The following is a 20,215-nucleotide window of genomic DNA, read 5'->3' on the forward strand; positions in this document are numbered from 1 at the left end:
GGCTCTAAACATAAATCTTTATAGCGTGTCTTCTTGCCCAGATTTCTTTTATACTTTTAAGTATACTTTTGTGTACTTATACATTCCATGAAATGGCCCTTTTGAAGAGGCGGCAGTACCAGACTATGCGAAGGAATGATGTTTTTACTAACCTCAAAAAGGGTTTTTATGTTTGACGGTCACCATTGGCCTCTACTTTCCACAGAATCACAGAATCAATCAGGTTGGAAGAGACCTCTGGGATCATCGAGTCCAACCATTGCCCTGACACCACCATGTCAACTAGACCATGGCACTAAGTGCCATGTCCAGTCTTTTCTTAAACACATCCAGAGATGGTGACTCCACCACCTCCTTGGGCAGCCCATTCCAATGTCTAATGACCCTTTCTGAGAAGAAATGTATCCTAATGTCCAACCTGAACCTCCCCTGGCAAAGCTTGAGGCTATGTCCTCTTGTCCTATCGCTAGTTGCCTGGGAGAAGAGGCCAACTCCCACTCCACTACAACCTCCCTTCAGGTAGTTGTAGACTGCACTAAGGTCACCTCTGAGCCTCCTCTTCTCCAGGCTAAACAACCCCACCTCCCTCAGCTGTTCCTCATAGGTCAGACCCTCCAGACCCTTCACCAGCTTGGTCGCCCTCCTCTGGACTCGCTCCAACACCTCAACATCTTTCTTGAAGTGCGGGGCCCAGAACTGGACACAGTACTCAAGATGCGGCCTCACCAGTGCCGAGTACAGTGGGACAATCCCTTCCCTAGACCGGCTGGCTACACTATTCCTAATAGAGGCCAGGATGCCATTGGCCTTCTTGGCCACCTGGGCACACTGCTGGCTCATGTTTAGCCGGCTGTCGATCAGCACCCCCAGGTCTCTTTCCGCCGGGCCGCTTTCTAACCACTCTTCCCCCAGCCTGTAGTGCTGCATGGGGTTGTTGTGGCCGAAGTGTAAGACCTGGCACTTGTTCTTGTTGAAGCTCATGCCGTTGGTCTCGGCCCATCTATCTAACCTGTCCAGATCCCTCTGTAGGGCCTTCCTACCCTCCAGTAGATGGACGCTCCCACCCAGCTTGGTGTCATCTGCAAATTTACTGAGGGTGCACTCAATCCCTATGTCTAGATCATCCAGACCACCTCTGCCCACCTTTGCTCATGTCTATGCCTTTTTTTTCTATTATTAGGCTCAGACAGTTTTTCTCTGTTTTTTGACAGGTTGATTAAAGCTCTTCCATGGGAGCTGGGAACGTTTTTAGTGTAGAAATAGTAACTCTGTGTAGAAATAGTCTATCGGAGGTTTAGGAGAGCTTTGATAGCAAGTTAACGCACTGGGCGATCTACTGCCCTGATTTCTGCAGCAGCCTACAGTAAGAGTATCTCTTTGAAATGTGGCCTGTCTCTTTGGACTTAATAATGCATTTGTCACAAATACAGCCTGTTATGAAGCAAGGCTCTAATAAAACGTTACCATACAAAGGTAGATTTAGAATTAACATTTTTCTCTCTCTCTGTGTCATTCCATTTAATATGTTCTGTTGGAGATACGAAGAAATACCGTTTTAGCCTAAGCCTTTTCATGAATTATGTACTCTAGTGTTAAGATCTCTCCACTTTTCCTGCTCATGGAGAACTTCATGATCCCTTTGAGACGTGTGTAGCAGTACTGGGAAGTGACATGTACTGGTGGTAGTTCACAGGATTCCTCTTGTGTCTTATGTGTTTTTTTTCCAATGTTTTAACCTGCCTTTGATACAGCTCTAATGAGCAGAACGTTCATGCAAATACATGGATGACAAATAATTTTTAAGTGGAAAATCACAGTTTCATATCTTTACCACTGGTGAGGAGCCCTGTGGCAGCTGGACATAGTAGGTAGTATAGTGAATTTCAGTGAGAGTTAAAGGGTTTCACATCAGACATATTCTGAAGATCTTCAGAAGCAACATCGTGTGTTTCTGCTTGGATGGAACAAGAGTCCTACAAAAATAAGAATTATGGTTTTTGCACATAGGCCAGCATCTGAATAAAATGAGCTGCCTGCCTGAGCAGCAGTGAGTTTGCTGGAGCACTGCATACGGCAATAAAGTTAGCATGACAGGGGGAGATGGGCACGTAGTGGATAACTGCTACAGTGCCTGATGTAGTCTGCTTGATTAAAGAGTTTGGGAGACCAATGCAGAAACATAGCAACAGCTGAATTTAGAAGATTTGAGGAAATGAGCCTGAATTAGGAAATGTGGATAAAATTCAACTTCAGCTTGGTCTGCTCTAAGGATTGTCATAATGATACTGATGAGTAACTGAGAATACTTTAGTCTGTTCCTGGGTCCAAGATATACTCTGAATCTCTCTGTCCTTCAAGGTTTGCAAAAGAGGATGGTGTAAGTTAAATTACTGAGAGCCTGGTTTGCAAAATGTCTAGTATCCCTCACTACAGACAGATAGATTTCCCTCTGTGAAATCCTGGATCTCATTTGTATTTGGTAACATGGAGGAGTGACCATTAAAAATCATATTATTTAACAAGATTGCATCGCTTTCTGCTCCTGTCTGAACTCATTGAAGTCCTTCAGCAGAGGAGATTGAACTGCACCGCCAGCGTGCTCAAAGTCACGCTGCAAAATTGAAACAAAAGTCTATCAGGTATTCGGTACATCAGTACTCTGTGCTGGCGCCTGCTAACGTCACAGAAATGTCCTAATTCCATCTCAAGGTTTTCCATCATCTAAATGAGTTGTGCTGCTCTCCCCATGCCTAAGCTGTGGAAAACCAGGACTGTTCCCTTTCTTAAAATCCTGTTTCCACCTGATGTTTTTTATAGTACAGCTTTATGTAAGAAGATCGGATGCCTTTGTATCACTGCCTCTGTAGCAAGGTGACCTGTACTAGCAGGAGCGAAACTCCTCCTCCAAGCAGGCTGGGCCTCACGGCAGCTACCCAGCGTTTGGAAAAGCACTCACACATCTTCCCAATGCTGGTAATGGTTAGTGGCATCTTTAAAACATCGCCGGTATAATTAAAGCATGTAGTTAGGTTTCTCATTTAGTGCTGATGAGACGAGGAGGAGTTGAGGCAGTGTATTGATTTAAATGTATTGATCTGAGAGGTCACCGTGTGACTCGCTGCCCGTGATGGCGGGGAGGGAGGCTGCCGAGGTCCCTGCCTCTTCAGTGCTGTGTGACCTGCTCTTCAACAGAGGCCCTTACACTTGGTAATACCTCTCGAGTTTGTAAATTGAAGTACTAGGAATGTACATTTAAAGAAAAAAAAACAAAAAGAAAAGTTTTTCTTCATGTTGTTATGAGTCTTCTTAATAATATTAATTGCACCTGGATCTAATTGCTTTGTGTTCCTTTCTTCTGCAGAGTCATCAGATGGTTTCTTTTGTCTGAAATAAGAGCAGTATAATACACAATATTTGCTAATTATCAGAATACAAGGAAATGCATCAGCATTTCCCTTTCTGTAAAATGGGAACTGTTGTGTTGCTGTCCGAGGGAAGTTGTCTAAATGAGGCTTGTCTGTGTCTTGGGGTCACAGCTTGGCAGCTGAAATGAGGTGGCATATTGTGTTGACAGTGCCTAACGTCGTGCCTTTAGAAACTGGCAGAAGGATGCTCTCCGTGGAGGGCCCTCAACTCTGAAATTGAGTTTCTTAGTGTGCTGCAGCAGACCCTGAAACCATTGACCTTCAGGCCCTGTATGATTTACTGATGGGGGCAGATATTTTTGGTGACATTTGGCGGCAGCTTTCTCCCAGTGATGGACCCTTGGCTCTGCAAGATGCTTCCTGCCTGGTCCAAATTGCCCAAGTCTATATCGATCTTCAGAACACTCTGCAATGTACATCTGTTTTCAGAGCTACTGTGCAATTGAGCCTCTGAGAGAAGGCAGATGTAGGAGAAAGAGGGGAATTTGATGGTCTGTGGGCAATTTAGTTTTGTCTTCGTGATATATTGTGGAAATGTGTTTAGCCTTTTAAAAGGCACCTTATTTTATTATATAAATCTAATAATAATAAAACATAAACACAATCTGAGGTTTGTTTTAAAAATCTGCTTTAACTATGAATTGAGTCGTCTGAGGAACATATATGCTGAACAATTCATAATAAAGTACAGTGGGATGAGTGTCTTTCCTGATATATAGAGAATGGGGGCACTGATAAAGAACAAAAAAAGCTACTCAGTTTTGTTTGGACAAAGCAGATGATTTTCCCAGTGGCAGGGTGATGAGCAAAGTATATAGAAAACCGCAGCTGAGCTCGTACCCTAACTGCCATTGATCCCACCAGAGGATTTTTTAATTTGAGTAAGGACTTTCTTAAGATGTCAGGGCTCCCAAGCAGCCAGCCCAGCCCTTCGCTGCAGGGGAGCAGCCCCAGGAGAGGGGGAATCATTTCCACAGCTAGCTTTGGAGCCCAGACAGATTTGTGCAGTGAATTTCTTCCTGTCTGCATCAAAAGTTCCCTGCGAGATTACACTGTGAAGTCCTATTTATTTGCACTCAGAAGGCAGCAGACGAGTGTCTCTTCTCCAGGAGAGCTCTCAGCTTGTTCTGCAATCTTTTACAAGGAACGTGCTAATTAATGGAGAGTTCCTTATTTAGTTAAAAGATTAAATATATCAACTGTTATGGTTTGTATGTAACTCAAAGTGTAAGCTTGCAAGTTCTTTAGGGAAGAAAACTGTAATGCAAAATCAAAAGAAATTAGGAATCATAATGCACAGTCAGCATCAACCCAACTGCCTTGTCAGGATTTATAGAGACTGTTAAATTGAGCAATAAATCCAACCTTTGGATGAATTTCAGTAACAATAATGTTAAGTTAAACTCACCAGCGTTTTTTTACAAGTCCTCTCGGGTCTATTTAGAATCTATAATCAGTTTGCTAGGAGATAACGAGAGCATGGGCCTCTGATGAAAAGAGCAAATGGGAATAAATTAGCTAAGGAGGTCCATTATTTGAGCTTTGCAAAATATTTGATGTAGAAGTGATTTTTGCTGCTCTTTTTGGTTGTGCATTTACTGAATGTATTCATTAGATTATCTCTTAAATTTCCCAGCTACAAAACTAATAATACATAAAATCTTTCAAATCCTTGCATATTAAAAAAAAAAAAAGAAGATTAAACATTTGTTCCTTGGCAGTATTACATCCTTTTTCAGATGTAACTGAAGTTGTTAGCAACTTTAAGACTCCCACACTTATTCTGCTTGGTTTCCTTCAGTTAATAATGTTCTCCATTGAAGTGGGATTTAAATGTTTGGACCTGGATTGCTTAGGATGAGGTGGTCCCCTGGTAACTCACACGTTTCAGGAACCTTTGGTCATGCCATGTGGCCCATGGCCAGGGGCTGCCTTATCTGTGGCCCTTTGGGAAAGCCCCAACTGTAGGGCTGTGATCAACTGGTAGAGTTTGTCTCTTAACTGCAGTCTGTGCTCGATGCTGCGTTTTAACCTGGGTTAAAACATGGGGTTTGCTTTGTAGGAGATCCCAAAGCTTCAGCTGAGCAGAATCTGGCCCACCAAGTGCCATGGTCCACCAGGTCTCCCTTATAAAGTCTTTAGTTATTAGACTTCTAGCACCACATGGATTTACTGGTGTTATTCTACGTATTTCACAGTCAGTAACCAAATGAATGTAAATATTAATTGCAAAATGAATCAAAATCTTTTTCCTCTGCCTTTGGTCTGTGTAATTAGAAACATTTCTTCTGTGTCACTGTCTGCTCTGCTGCTGCCTTGTTTGTTAAAGGGTGATCTCTTTTATCATGTAGGCTTCAAGGGAGATAACTGTTGTTATTACCATTGGCAGTTGTGGCGATGCACAGAATTGTCCCTCTAATAGTAATGACCTTGAGTATTATGAAGCACCTCAAGGTTTACTAACAAGGGTAGAACCACTAGAAGTTTGTTAATTGAAGTGATGAAATATGTTAGAGAGGATACAAATGACTTTAAAGCCAATTCAATTAGAAGTGCATCTGTTTCCAAAGCTGCTGGAGAAATGTTGTTTATTTTCGAATCACTTTTAAGTCAGCCTCTTGGAATCCTCCTGGCACTGTTGTTTAACGCTGTGTGCAGACCTTACACCCGCAGCAAATTTATCATTTGGAAGTGCAACAGTCGGGTGGATGCCAGTGTCTTATGTTAGCTTGTAAACCTACTAATCGCCTGCTTCTCCCACCACGTTTGTGAATATAGAGGGTGACACGGAAGGACACTGCAGACCCTCGCTGGCTGTGCCTGGTGCGATGTGTACGGCATCTTGTGTAGGTGGGAAAGAAATTGTGCTACTGCAAAACTCCCCCCCAGCACTGCAGTGCAATCCACAACCTCTTCGTGCTTCTGTGCCGCTGACACCCACCAACCCATCCTCCCGCTGCCTCTGTTGCCTTGGCTCTTTTGGATTCCACAGCAAAAATGAGATAATAACAGTTTTTATACCATGTATTTGAGCCTTAACCTCCGACACCCACCAAACCGTCATCCTCACTTTATTCATCTATCTGCTATTGCTTTGTGTCTTGGGCTGCACAGAAGAAAGAGACAAGTAACGGTTGCTACCTCATGTGTTTGAGCCTTCCCAGTACCTCCTGTGTAATCTGTGGGTGCTTTGGTTATTATAGACACTTTAGGAGAGAGACTCCATTTGTGGCTTGTAGAGCAACAAGCCCATTGTTCTTAATGAATAAATAATAGTAAAATGAGCTGTGCAGCCTAGGTAAATACATTTGTTCATCCCATTACATTGGCAGTGTCTCAGTAGTAAAACAATAGCACTTAAACCTAGAAAAGGCTTATTTGATCATCCAGCTCAATTTTTCCTGCCAATTCAGGACTAATTCCCAGTAGTATGTTTCAAAGTGCCTGCTTAAATATCCCATGCACTGGTGTTTCTGTCGCTGCCTCCTGCGACATCTGTGTGTGCGGCTCCACCTCTGTGGCATTCGGGAGCCAGCTGTTGGTTCAGATAGGACAGAGGCTCTCATTTGTTGTTTCTAAATTAAATGAGCTTTATTGTAATGGTATTTGAGATTTGGAGGGATAAAAAAGTTAAAGGAAGCTTCCAGAAATAATATAAGAACACATGGAAAGCAGACTGAGCAGGGCTCAGGAGAAGAGGACATCTTTTTCCATAGAAGGTCTTGGAAACTCAATGAATTTTTGGTACCAAGTTCTGTAGAGGAGAGACAAATGAGAAATGTGATGGATGAGTGAGATGTTTAAGGATGACACTGACAAAACCAGCTGCACGAACTCAGCCTTGAGTTAGTCTCCCCAAGCTGGGTGACAATAACTCAGAAATGGGTTTATGCTGTTTCCTTTATTTATATTCTGTTATGGTAAGAAGTATTTCTCTGGATAATAGCCTGAATGTAGAATTCTTTATTAATAGGTTGTTTTAATAGCATATCTCCCTTGATATATTTTTTTTTGTTTTGTATTATGCACCATGCCAATGCTACAAGTTTTCTAGAAATGCCAATACTAGGATTACTGTGGGTATCCAAACTGAAGTCTCTTCAGCCCCCCGACAATGACTAGCCATGGCTTGGCTCCTACAGAGAAAAACAAATATCCCGTTCTCATAGGCAATGGATGAGCTGCATACAACATTATTTACTTTCTCATAAAAAGATAACCGTAAAGGCATTCTCTATCTGAGCAGAGAGGATACATCACACAAAGATTTTTGGAGGAAAATTTTTGTTGAATGAAATCTTTGATCCATGGGTATCTCAGCGTAGGATTAACCTCAAGTGATTGATAGAAGAAATAATAGCAGCCTGTGAGAAGAGCTTGAAAGTAAGTTATTTTCCCATTTTGATTCTGTAGCATTGTTCAATATGGAGAATTGGCTTCCTCTGGGCAGTATGATAATTTAATGCTCTATTAGCTGGCCATTATTTGTTTATACTTAATGTAATTTAGAAATATGGATGAGGAAACTCAAAAAGTAATGAGCTGGCCTCTTAGCGACAGGATGTCTTTAGAAATTCTGTGGTTTGCTGAGGGATCTCCACACGCTTCCTGGGATGGAATACAATAGGTTTCTTTAGTTTTATTATAACTTTTCCTTCCTCTTCCTTATATTTCTTTTTTGTATTATATTTCTTTTTTTTGTCTCTTTTTTTTTTTTATTATAGAGGTAGGTCTTGAACTGCCAAAAGGCTTAGTCCATTTTGCCTTCACTGATAAGTTGATAACTCCTCTGTCTAATCCTACTTTGAAACAAGGCACTTTCTTTTTTTTCTGTTGAGAGTTAATTACCTAGGCTGTCACAGAGCCCAAGGAAAAATATTTCATACAGTGGTGGAACAGAACTCTTTGGAGAACTGCCTAGGAAATGCTTCTCATAAATCTGTCATGAGAAAATTTCTTTTACTTATCATAATGTATTATGAATTGCTTTGAGTGGCAGCCTAAGCAGGTGGAATAGAATATTAGTGGGATATTTGGGAGTTTTATTTGGGGAAAAAAAGCGAGTCTGTTTTGGAAATATTTGTATATGTGTGTGCATGGGTGTAATCTCACCTAGGTAAGAATGCAAAGCATGCAAAGTTGAAATATCCCGAACATGCGAACACCACTGTAATGGATTGGGTCAGAAACAATTAAGATACCCAGTGCCAGTGGCTTTGGAGCTGCAAATGAAGAGGCAACACAGCACATGGAGATAAGAGGTAGCAAAGAAAACCAGAGCAAACCATATGGGGACAGGTCAGCAGCTTTAGGGAAGAGTTACAGCATGAGTTACTGGGGAAATGATTGCAGCTGTCAGGCTACGGGGTGGCTGCCGTAAAGGAAGAGGGAACAGTACCATCACGAAGGAAAAAGAGAGAAGAAATAGAGCATCATTGAACTGAAGGAGCGAGCTACTGTTGTTTCTAGCATTTTTTAAGGCACTGTTTACAAAAACAACATCAGTATTTCTTGTACTTCTCGAAGGAGGATATTTTCTGGTGGGGGATGCCTAAATAAGTCTGGAACCTTTCTTGATAATGACATCAGCGTGAAGACCAGGAGGGAGGCAGCGTATTGCTGCCGTGGGTCGGTGCTCAGGATGTAACGCAGTCCTGGCTTGGAGTCAGCAGCGGGTTTGGGCATGGCAGGCCAGTAAATCTGGCTCCGGGCCAGTATAATCTCCATGCCTCAGCCTCCGTGTTTCCCAGTTGTTTGGGGCTTTTGTCTGGGAGTTTTGGAGGGCAGCTGCTTCTGGTTTGGGTTTTCCTGGGTTTTGTTGCTTGTTGTTTTTTTCTTCCCTGCTGCAGTGACTGTCATCTTGATAGAGTGGGGAAACCCTTCATAAAAGAGTAACTGAACGAGCTAATCTGGTATTCTGTAGGTAAGGCGTATAGAGGGGATGTTAGTGAAATGAAAACCAAACAGAAAGAAAGGGCATAAAAATGAGAAACATCAGAAATATGGTAGGGCTGAAATTCAGTTATTTCTGTGACCATCATTGCCAGAGCTGTCAGAGGGTCGAAGCCGCCTGTAATAAAGTCTGATCTTAGCAGCCGCTGGCTTTCATGGTCTAACATGAAATCTCTTTTTTGTTTAAATAAAAATAGTACGTACAGACATGACAAGCAGATAATAGAAGCTCGAGGAGAATGAATGCAGCATGGTAAGCAGGAAGGTGCAGAAGCTATTCCACACTGCCGACCTGAGACTGGTGCCAGTAATTCCCCGCAAACCCCCAAGGGTTCGGCCACCCTCCACTGCGTTCCTGCACACCAGGAGCTCCACGGCCAGTGCAGGGCTCTTCAAAATCTCTCTTCCCATATGCCAGCTCCTAAACCAGCTGCGAGGTTGTGCCTGTATGGAGGAACCTTGTTTTTCCCCTGAGAAACCCTCTTGGGTTTTAATTCAGCAAGGTGTTGGTCCTGCAGATGTCTCTTATTCTGATTTTCAGAGGTGATGGTCTTGGGAGGACTTTTATGTCAAGCCAAGTTAAGGTGAAAGCAAAGCTTTAAAATGCCATTTATGAAAGCCAGAATAGGCAAAACAGTTGGGAAGGTGTATAAAGAGAAGTACCAGAAAGAAGTGGGAAGCAGGTTTCATGTGCTTCTCCCAAGAACAAATCCCACACTGCTCCAGCTAGCAGGCTGCAGGCAGGTCCCTCACGCATCTTGTGGGAGCTGCCAAAAGCGCAGCTCTGGTGCCTCCACCATCCTCCGATTCTGTCTGCTGGGAAGAAAGCCTCTGGCTCCCTGCCTGTGCCAGCTCTGGAGGTGACTAGCGTTATACTAAAGGAGTAGAAAAATGGGCTGTACACTTAGTGCTCCAGAATTTATAGTGGCCACAATCTCATAGGGAAGGTAATCACGATCTGCTGGTGACCACCAGCTTCACAACAGATACTTTTGCCAGTGTGTGTCCTTTATATCAGTCAGTTTAACCGCAGCCTTCCTAATGATCATTGAACTAAACCAAGTAGGACTTGTCACTGCTGTTCTTTGCAAATAATATCATATTCTCACGTTGTGAAGGTGTTGTCAGTCCGCCAAATGTCTTCTCTTTAAGAAGTTCTCATTTTGTGTTGATGACACAGATTGCAGTGAGACATCAGAGGTTCAGAGTTCATTAGTTGCGGTGACTAAAACCTTTCTTAAATTTTTGGTTTAGGTTACATTGAAGAATCTTGCACGGTCCCTTGCCCGTTTGATTGCAAATTAAGCGATTGGTCCAGTTGGTCCCCTTGCAGCTCTTCTTGTGGACCGGGGGTGAAAGTCCGATCCAAGTGGCTTAAGGAGAAGCCTTACAACGGAGGTCGTCCCTGCCCAAAGCTGGATCTCAAGAATCAGGTGAGCGGCATTAAATAGCCAACAGAAATCTCTTGCGCTTAGTATATTTTTAATTGTGATCAAAAGATACTGTGCTGACGACGAAATTAAAGATAGGAGTTATCTCTGGGACCCCACCTTGTGTCAGATTTTGTAGGCAATCCTCGAACTTCTTGAGGATTGAGGGGGACATGCTCATGTAACAGCAGAATTTGACCTAAAACACTGTATTTCTTATATGAAGAAATTTTTATCTTCCAGAGCACAGGAAGCCCTGGATGAATTATCCCACCTGGACAGTGTATAAGCATCAGAGAGCTCAGATGTCATAGATATTTTAAAACTTTTTAATTATTTCTGAGACTATGGTTGCTGCAGAAACATTTGTTAAATATATATTGCTGTTTTTAGCAACATTTCCCTTCAAGACAACACAAGTTCCCTTGAACATTAATCTCTGTATATTCAGTGTTGAAGTATCCCATCAGAGGAAAATAATCTCTAAATTGCTATGCTTAAAAGAAGGTCAGCATCTCTTTAAATGCTACTTAATGCTGTATGCATTTCTGCAAAACTAACAGTGATTTCCTACATTTGCTGATTAATTCTCAACACTAATTAACACTGATGAAGTACTATTTAGTTTTGCCTGTCCTTTATTTCAGATTCAACCATGAAAATGAATTAATAGGACAGAACCAGTCATGCTGAAGGGACTTCGTATATATGTTATGAATACATATATATAAAAAAGATGTTGCATAGTATATGTAGAACGACTTTAATAGTATTCATACAAAGATTTTTTTGTGTAGAGGCTTGTAGGTGCTAGAGCTGGTGGATCCAGTTGTTTTTCTGCACAACCGTTGCTGCAGCAGTCGTGTCCCGGGGTGCAGCACCACTTCTAACACCTGATTCTGAACTTGCCTCATTTTCTTCACAGTTTTTTTTTTTTTACTGTGAGAAACTTGGTAAATACATTTTTTTTTTTCTTTTTCCTTATTACTATTTGAAATTCATAGGCAGTAGCCTAACAGAAGCAGCAGGGACTATGAAAATATAAAATTGCAATAAAGGGTATGTTGTCCATACCTCAGTGCTTTTCTGAATAGATCAGACAGATCACCAAAGAGGCAAAATGAAATCCCAGAGTAAGTTGTATGGTAACAATAAGCTCCTTTGTAATGAGAAGATACTGGGGTTTGTTACCCATAGACACAGCAGACTACTTCCATTAAAAGTAAACTTACTGCTATAAAGTGTTGCCTATTCCCACACACATTAGATTTGCTAATTTTAAAAGCCTTTCAGAAGATATTAAAGGAAAGAAATTGTTCAAACTTGGAAATTATGTCTTTGTGCAGTTTATCGGTGCACGGTGCTCGCAAAGTGCCATGGCTGATATTGATATAAATGTGGTTGGTGCTTTTTGCCTCTTTACTGGGAACACAAGTCTTGATCTAAAACCCATTGAATTCATCAGGGGGCTTGCTATTGCGGGCTCTAGTAGTGACACCTGAGAATTGCATTAAGGTCTGTTTCTTTAGGTTTGTGACTTTTTGTTTTCCAGGGTGTTTTTTTCTTTTTTTTTTTTTTTGGGGGGGGGGGGTGTTTGTTTCTTTGCCTGTGGGTTTGTTTTTTTTTTAGAATAGAAACAGAAGCTATTTCAAGCTGTTTTCGTGCATAAATGGATTGCCTTTTTCCGATTTAGATTTATAGGATTGGATCAGATCCTATATGTTTGTTGTGCTAATAAGGAAAGTGTGTGTATAGACATATGTGTATATATATGTACACTTAGATATGCACACATACACACATATTGTGTGCATGATTCTATTCATTGCCTCCCCAAACGCTTCTCAATCCTTTGTGCGGTTCGGAAGGAATTTTGCTCTGCACCCACTGGACTTCCCCTTCCAGCACAGATTTAGACACACCGAGGTCCTTAGGCACGTTGCAGCACTCACAAGTTGCCTACCCAGATGGTAAAGTAAATTAGCTGATCACACTGCTCTTTAGCTAAGCTGGACACATATCATTAATCCACTGCAAGGCAGATTGTCTTCTGTTTCCTCTGGTCTGGGCAGTGTTTAAATCCTGGAGCAAAGCTTTATAGAATCTTTCTGTATAAATATGTGACATCCTAATTATTTTTATGTGATCTGGGTTAAATACCTGCAGTAAAATACTTACTTTTGGTTGATATCAGAAATGAGAAAGCTAAATCACCTTGGTGCTGAGATTTGCTCTATCTTTCACTGGCTACTGTGTTATATTGTGGTTTATGCAGTTGATAAAGACGTTAGATAACTTAGAACCAATAATAAACTCCTCCAGGTGCCAGCAGATTTCCCTTATTATTTCCTCCAGTAGTTTTAGTTATTTTTTTTAACTGTTGCTTCTGAGCTTGGCTCTTGTTATTGCTTAATCGATTACTTTGGAGAACCCTCAATTTTCCAGTGTGTTATAATTAAAGCCCTCAGTCAGTTTGTGTCTTTTTCTCATTAAGCCAAATAATCTTTTCACCCTCTTCTTTTGAAGGAGGTTTTCTAGGCTTCTTGGCAGACCCCTGTATGTCTTTTTTTTTTTCAATGCCTTTCAGATATTTGACATAAATTTAACTACAGAGCGCGTTACATGAAACACGATTCCAGCAATTCTCTCTTACCGTTTCCCACCATGTTAATGGTTGGACTCAATGGTCTTAAAGGTCCTTTCCAACCTTAATGATTCTGTGATTCCATGTCGAGGGCCCAGCCAATACAGATACTTTACCAAAGCTACTGCTTTGGAGAGAGGGGTAATTTATGTGAACAAAACAATTTATTTGATGAATATAAGTAATTATTTGAGTCACAAACTGTTTCATGAAAGCCTGTCCTCTTAGAATTGGTTCAATCAATGTAGTGCAGTTTGCTTGTGTGTTTAGGACAGAACTTTTTAGCAGAAGCTTAATTTTATGCAGAGACGATGACACATCCTATTACAGCATGATATTCTGTGGGTTTTATGCTCTTAATTCCACAGAGCTTTTGGTTCTTCTGGAGTATCTTGAAACCACTCCTACAGATGTCTTCATTCCCCCCTGCCCATAGATCCTCTCAAGCAGTCCACTGCTTTTCCAGTAGATGCGAAAAGTAAACTCAGAGTAAGGAGAATTAATTCAGCTTTTATATATTTCTTCTTCTCATTATAGTCGATGGACTTGGTTGAGCCCTTTTAGATTTCCATTGGAGGTTTTGCTATTTTCTAATAGAAGTGACAGTTTGTGTGGGCTCTGTGCACTTGGTATTCCTATATAATCACTCGATTTGATATAGTCAGTTCAGCCTTAAACTTCCTCTGTGTTGTTGCCCTGTGAAATTAAAAGATGAATTACAATATTTGGGGGAAGTGATGACAGTATTTTAATGCAGATCCATGTAATATGTTGAATTTCGTCTTGTACCTCTAAGTGTTTGAAAATTATTGAAGAGTTGGCTTAACTACATTTTACTCCATCTCTTAGAGAAAATGGGCATTGCAAGTAGAAGCTGTGCAGCTCTTATCTGAGGATACGATTGCTTCTGAACAGCCGATTGGATTATGGGGTCAGCTGGCAGATGTTCTTGGCTGTGCAATGCATGTTAAAAGAGGTGTAACATTTACATTTTTCTATTTCTGCTCTTATTTGAATGCACTTACACAGCATGCAGTTGCTAAGCTATTTAATATGTAGTTCTACATGATGAAAGGTTAAATATGAGTTATGGAGGGTTTATTGCTTGAATATTCTTTTATAGGTTTTGAGGATTACTACAAGAAAATGCATCTTATTTTAAAGACTTGTGAATTCCAAGGATTATCTTTTTATTGATTGCTCTAATGTATATTCTTGTCAAGATTTTCCCTCCTTCTCCTTCCTCCCCCTCTCTCTCTTACCCAGTCCTGCTAAAGGACAAATATCATAGCAAGTAGTTTGTTCCCTTTATATATACTGTTTGTTAAGCAAACATTTTTAAAGGATTGGGAACATTTGTAAAGGCAGGCATAGCAGGAAAAAAAGAGTAATGTATTTGAATTTTAAACTTACTGCTTTTTAGTCTTAATGACATTTTCTGATGTTCACTCTAGAATATGAGAAATACCAACACCTTGCCTGTTACAATTGCAAGTGCTTTTTCTGAAATTGCATAGAGAAGTTTAACAAAAGGGAAAAGGAGCGCAGTGGTGCATTTACAGATCACATCTCTCAGGAGCAGGTGTGGAGATGTATGAATTTCTGGTAACCTTTTCATAGAAAATGACTGGTTTCATCCTACTTGCACTTCAGAGAAAACATATTTTCTTTGATCAGCAAAAAAATGTGTCAAATTTGTTTTCAAAAGTGAAAAATCTTACAAAATTATAGGCTTTAAAAACTCACCATTAGAATGGACAAGATTGGATGGGCTTGGAGACTGCTGTTAACTGTGGAAGTCACTATCTCTTGTGACTGCTAGAGGTAGGGGTGGGGGAGTGCGTGTGATCTTTCCCCTTTTCTGATCTGTTATGTTAGGAAAAGTCTGTTCAGGAAGGGCCTTTCGTTAAGATATTTCCAGGGCTTTTCACACTTTAATTCCTCAAAAAAACCAGCAAAGAAAACCAGCACAGTAGTACGCAGACTAAAGTTTGCCTTGCTCACATTGAGTAGCCATTTGTCTAGGCGATTTTTGGCTCACATTTGGCAAGCTGAGTTCCCATCATCCGAAAATGCCATTACACCGTGTCAGAGGAACTCTGCCTAAGGAAGAGCAACGTAGCATGGCTTGTCACAGGGCACTGTGATGAAACAAAGTCCATTTTTATTTAGGTAGGTAACTCCTCTAAGAACAATAATTTCATATACAATAAAGTTTCTGAATAAGCAACATATAACTACTGTATTTCACCTGTTTTCCTTCCTTCAAGTTATATTCCTCTCCTTACTTGCTGACACAAAATATTTGCAACCTTTTTCATTTATCTTTGTCTCCTGTATGACTGTGAATTATTAAAATAGTATTTATTCTCTTAATCTTGAGTGTGTCTAAGAGTTTATTTTCATACTTTATTTTGGTGTAATACTTGGTTGTACTCTGTAAATATATCTTTTATACATACATATGTATGTATATATGCATTGTACGAAACATTTTCAAAACTGTCTACTTCCTAGAATTACTCTGGATCCACAAAAGTTAGCAGCCTTATGCTAATTGATTAAACTACATTTTTCTGCCTGCTCCAACCCGTACCAAGTTCTTCATGAAACATGTACCAAAACAGGACTTTTTCCTGTAAATGGAAGTGATATATTTGCATCTCTGAAACTGAAAATTTACTCATAATTATTTCTGATTCAAATACAGGTCATATGTTTGTTGTTGGAAAAAAAAAAAGTTATTGTTTAACATGGTAGCATACTGCAAAATATAGTGAAAGACAGGAGTGTTACCAAAGGTGCCTTGTCTTGTTTATTTCTCTGCAGAGGAGATGGAATTAAATGGAAAATCAGCCGTAGACAGTTGGGTAGCCCAGTGGAGAAAGTATTAGCATTTCACCTAAGGAACTGAAGTTAAATTAGTTTGGGCAGTATTTTTTAAGGAAAGAAGTTGGGTTTGTGCTGAATCTCTCGTGAACGATATGTCATGTTGGAGGACCAGCATACACTATGTGTCATAAATCAGTGTGACAGCGTCTAACACTGAGACTGAACTTACTCTTGTTTGTCTTTGTCTTAGGAGCAGGAGAACACAAAGGATTGATGCCTTGCTTATTCCTTGGCAGTGGATTTAATCTTGGGGTTTGTTTCCCTTCCTTTTAGAAAGCTTTCTATTTTTTTTCTGCAAAGTTTTTTCGGTGTAATTTGTTCTCAGTTTTAAGTTCACAATCGTTAAGGAAGGGGAAATACTGCATAACAGTTAAAATAAGGACACACCTTCTGTTCTAACTGGAACAAACCCAAGAATATTCAGAATAAAATATATTGGTATGTCTCCGCCTTTTCATATGGTAGCAGATGTGAAAAACAGCTACTTGGCATCATGCATTTTATTGCATGTGACTGAGTCTTCAGAAGCAGTGAGTTACACGGAAGTATCCCTTTTCTTGCTTTTGGCAAGTTAAATGAAGGTTTTGACACATTTTCCTTCTCTTTACTGTCCTTTATAATTTCTTTGAGTACAAAATCAGTTTCCAAAATATTATCTCGTTGTTTATAAAACTTTGGCTATAATTGAAGACATGAATGTGGAAATTTCTTTTGAAATAGATTCTAAGTCAAGTAATGAAATTCATTACAATAGTTTATACTTCTGTAGAACCTACCACATGACTTCAAAACTCTCTGAAGTGTGAATGCAACAAGATATTGGCAAGATGTTGAAAGAGAGTGCTTTAAGCAGAAGACAGCTCAGCTCTGTCCAGTCTAGGGAGCTTGTGTGTGCGATCTGAATCACGGTGCAGAGCATCCAACCTGAACGAAGGTTGGGTTGGTAAATTAGGTACTGGCATTGGCCCGATTCAGCATCTAGTACTGTCAGAAATCAATTCTAGGAAGCAGCTTGAAAAAAGGATGTCACGGCAGTCTGCCCCCAGCTCTGACGTTGCAAAAATTGCAGTAAAGAAGTGAGTTTCCTTGACAGGGCAGAGTATCTCGTATATCCTTTGGTCAACCAAATATCTGTGTGTCTCATCCAGACCTCTATACTGAGGTCTTCTATGTTGGCTCTGCTACATATGCAGCTCCAGCTTGGTTATTAAGATTTTGGTCACTTTTTAAATTTTTCCAGTGGACAACAGTGTCTTTTGGAAGGGCTGAATTTTCTCGTAAATATCTAGCAAAGTCTGTGTGTCCTCAGGTTGAAGCTGACCACATTCAGGTGGTTGGCTCTATTCTTAGAGGAATAGTTTGTTAAAGGTGGTCTGACCCACCTGCCTGCTGTGAACATATCCTGAGCAGTCAGAGCAGAAAATTCCTACTTTCTGACTTTGCTTTATGAGTGAGAGAGAATAATTGGAAATGAAGTAGCTGTTCAAACAGGGAGAATGGACATGAAGATGTACGCTGTGTTACTTCATCTGTTAGAGCTACCGAGAAGCCCAGGAATGCTCAGGCACCTCTTGTATTATGGTCCTTAAAATAACCCTGGTCTTGGCTTTTTAAAGTATTTAATATTGCTGTGTTGTTCCGTCTACAGCAGTTATCACTGATTAATACTTAACAAGTGTTAATATTTTTTCTGGTGCAGACGTTGCTTGTGGCTGTTCCCCAGAAATTATACCCAGAGCATTTGTTCGGTTTGCTTTGTTTTATGCACTGTAGCTGATTGATAGATTCAGGAATGGATTTTATTTTCTTTTTATGTTGTTTAATTGGTTTCCTCCTCCAAGACAGCAGAATAAAAGTGCAAATGACCTTCTGTGTTCCTCTTGATCTCTCCTCACATGACTGGAAGGATTGTGCTGGGCTTGCCGTCAGCTAAAGGTGTGCATTTGAACTGCAAGGTGAATGCATGAATTTTGCATCTTTTTTAGGTGACAGCATCAGGATTGTCAGCATTACCAGATTGCTAGCTGGAATATAAACCACTTTGAGATTTTGGATTTCAAGGCCCAATTATAACTTTTTGAGCAGTTGTCAAATACAGCCCCTGGGTCAGGGAGGTCTGTTGTTTGAAAGGGCTGTTTTCCAAAAGTTGAAATTAATTGTAGTCACATGCAGGTGGGTTTGGGGAAAGAAAGGAGAAATTAAAGCTGTTTTCACTGTACAGCTCTCTGGGGCTCTCGCCACCTCCTGACGTCCCTGTTTTAGCAGGGATACTAAGAAAAGGGTTGCAAATAGGAGTTTATACAAATTCAGCTAATCCTTCCTTATTAGCTTTAGAATTGTGACACATCTTTGTGTTATAAATAAGTGTGTTGCAGGCTATAGCCACCAGTAGAAAAACTAAAGACGAGCAGATTATTATGTATGAATGAAACACCAAAGGATAGATTCTTCTTCTTCTTCAATAAGATGTATATTCTGTCCTGTCTAATTTTATTTACTGCTTCTCACTTGAGTGCATAAATCAGCAGTCCTGTGTAGTCTGTTGTGATTTATTGCTTAATTAAAAGTTATGAAGGCTTTTAATCTGTCTATAATTTATATTATTTTTGAGTCAGCTGTTTCCCATATTGCAACTTAACCAGGAAACTTGCATCATTTTATGAAGGGAGCATTTTGTGAGCTCTCATATTCACTGACAGATGTGGCACACGACGGTGTCTCAGACGTTACAGATTGACTTTGGAGTTCAGATTCAGAACCAAAGATAAATAAATATTAGTGCACTTAATAAAGTTTACCCAGCATTGATTATAGTTTGATGGCAAATACAGTCTATGTGTTTGTTAGAGTTACGGATTAATTTTAAAAGGGATGAGACTCATTTGTGGTTTCATAATAAACAGATGTTAGCTACACTTTAATAACTTAAAAAGTAGGCTTTAAATGTTTATTTATGTTTTAATGGAGAATTAATTTGGCTTTAGTATTGAACCACATGCTGTTGTCTAAACAGTAGAATAGCCAGTTTTAAAGTTTTGTTTTAGTTTGGTCATTGGGTGATTTTTTTTTTAGTTTATAGGTTACTGTTGTGTTTTTCCCTTAATTATGGTTATAACCAGCATGCACTATAAAAACAGATTTTTCTCCGTATGAGTTACTATTGAAGAAGAAATATAATATGCAAACTTCAATTTTTGTAGTGATAGCAGAGATGGCTAACTTGAGAATTTTTGAAAATTTGAAAAATTTTAACTGAACAGTTTTGAGTTGCATGTTTCAGAGCACTCATCTGATCTGACCTTCGATAGGTTTATCTCCTTCTTTCTCAAGTATTATCTTTATTATTTGAAAGCATGTGCTAGTTCCACTAGCAAAGCTTTGTGCAGTCCTGCCGTTGTACATTTCAGTTAAAAAGAGTTGGTGTCAGTTTGGATTGCGTTGATGGCAAGGGGGTTTTGCCATGGGTTTTGGCAGGAATAAGAATTTCGTATGCCTGTGAGTCAGCTGCCCTCTGTTGGTTAGTTCAGCTTTGCTATGATTTTGTTTGTGTTTCTTGTGACTTCTGGTGGGAGGGATGGGAAGAGCCTTCACTGAGTCTCACCTGCAGTCGGGTGTTTGAAATCAGAGGGGTCCTTCCAGTTATTCCACCTCTGCTCCATGCGAGGTGTAACCACTGCGAAACGCTCAACTTCTCTTAACCTTACTTTTAATTTCTGGATTTCCTAAATAACTTCCTATGTAATTACAGTGTTGTCACTGAACAGTCATAATTGTTTCTGAAACAAAAATTTACTCCTGGATTTTTTAAAACCCTTTTCTTTGAGATAATATTTTAGGATCATTAATAAAAATCGTGACATTCATTTTTACTT

At 40.1% G+C, this 20,215-nt stretch overlaps 1 protein-coding gene across 1 annotated transcript in view; it reads left to right on the top strand.

The window, feature by feature from the left end:
* The window catches only part of THSD7B (thrombospondin type 1 domain containing 7B), a 269,081-nt gene that overhangs the window by 178,092 nt on the left and 70,774 nt on the right, over positions 1 to 20,215 (top strand). The window contains exon 15 of the mRNA XM_068407870.1: positions 10,632 to 10,810. Coding sequence (XP_068263971.1) covers positions 10,632 to 10,810 — 179 coding nt within the window. The remainder of the gene's footprint in view (positions 1 to 10,631; positions 10,811 to 20,215) is intronic.

This window comes from Nyctibius grandis, chromosome 9 (genome assembly GCF_013368605.1).
Source record: "Nyctibius grandis isolate bNycGra1 chromosome 9, bNycGra1.pri, whole genome shotgun sequence".
Classification (NCBI taxonomy): Eukaryota; Metazoa; Chordata; class Aves; order Nyctibiiformes; family Nyctibiidae; genus Nyctibius; species Nyctibius grandis.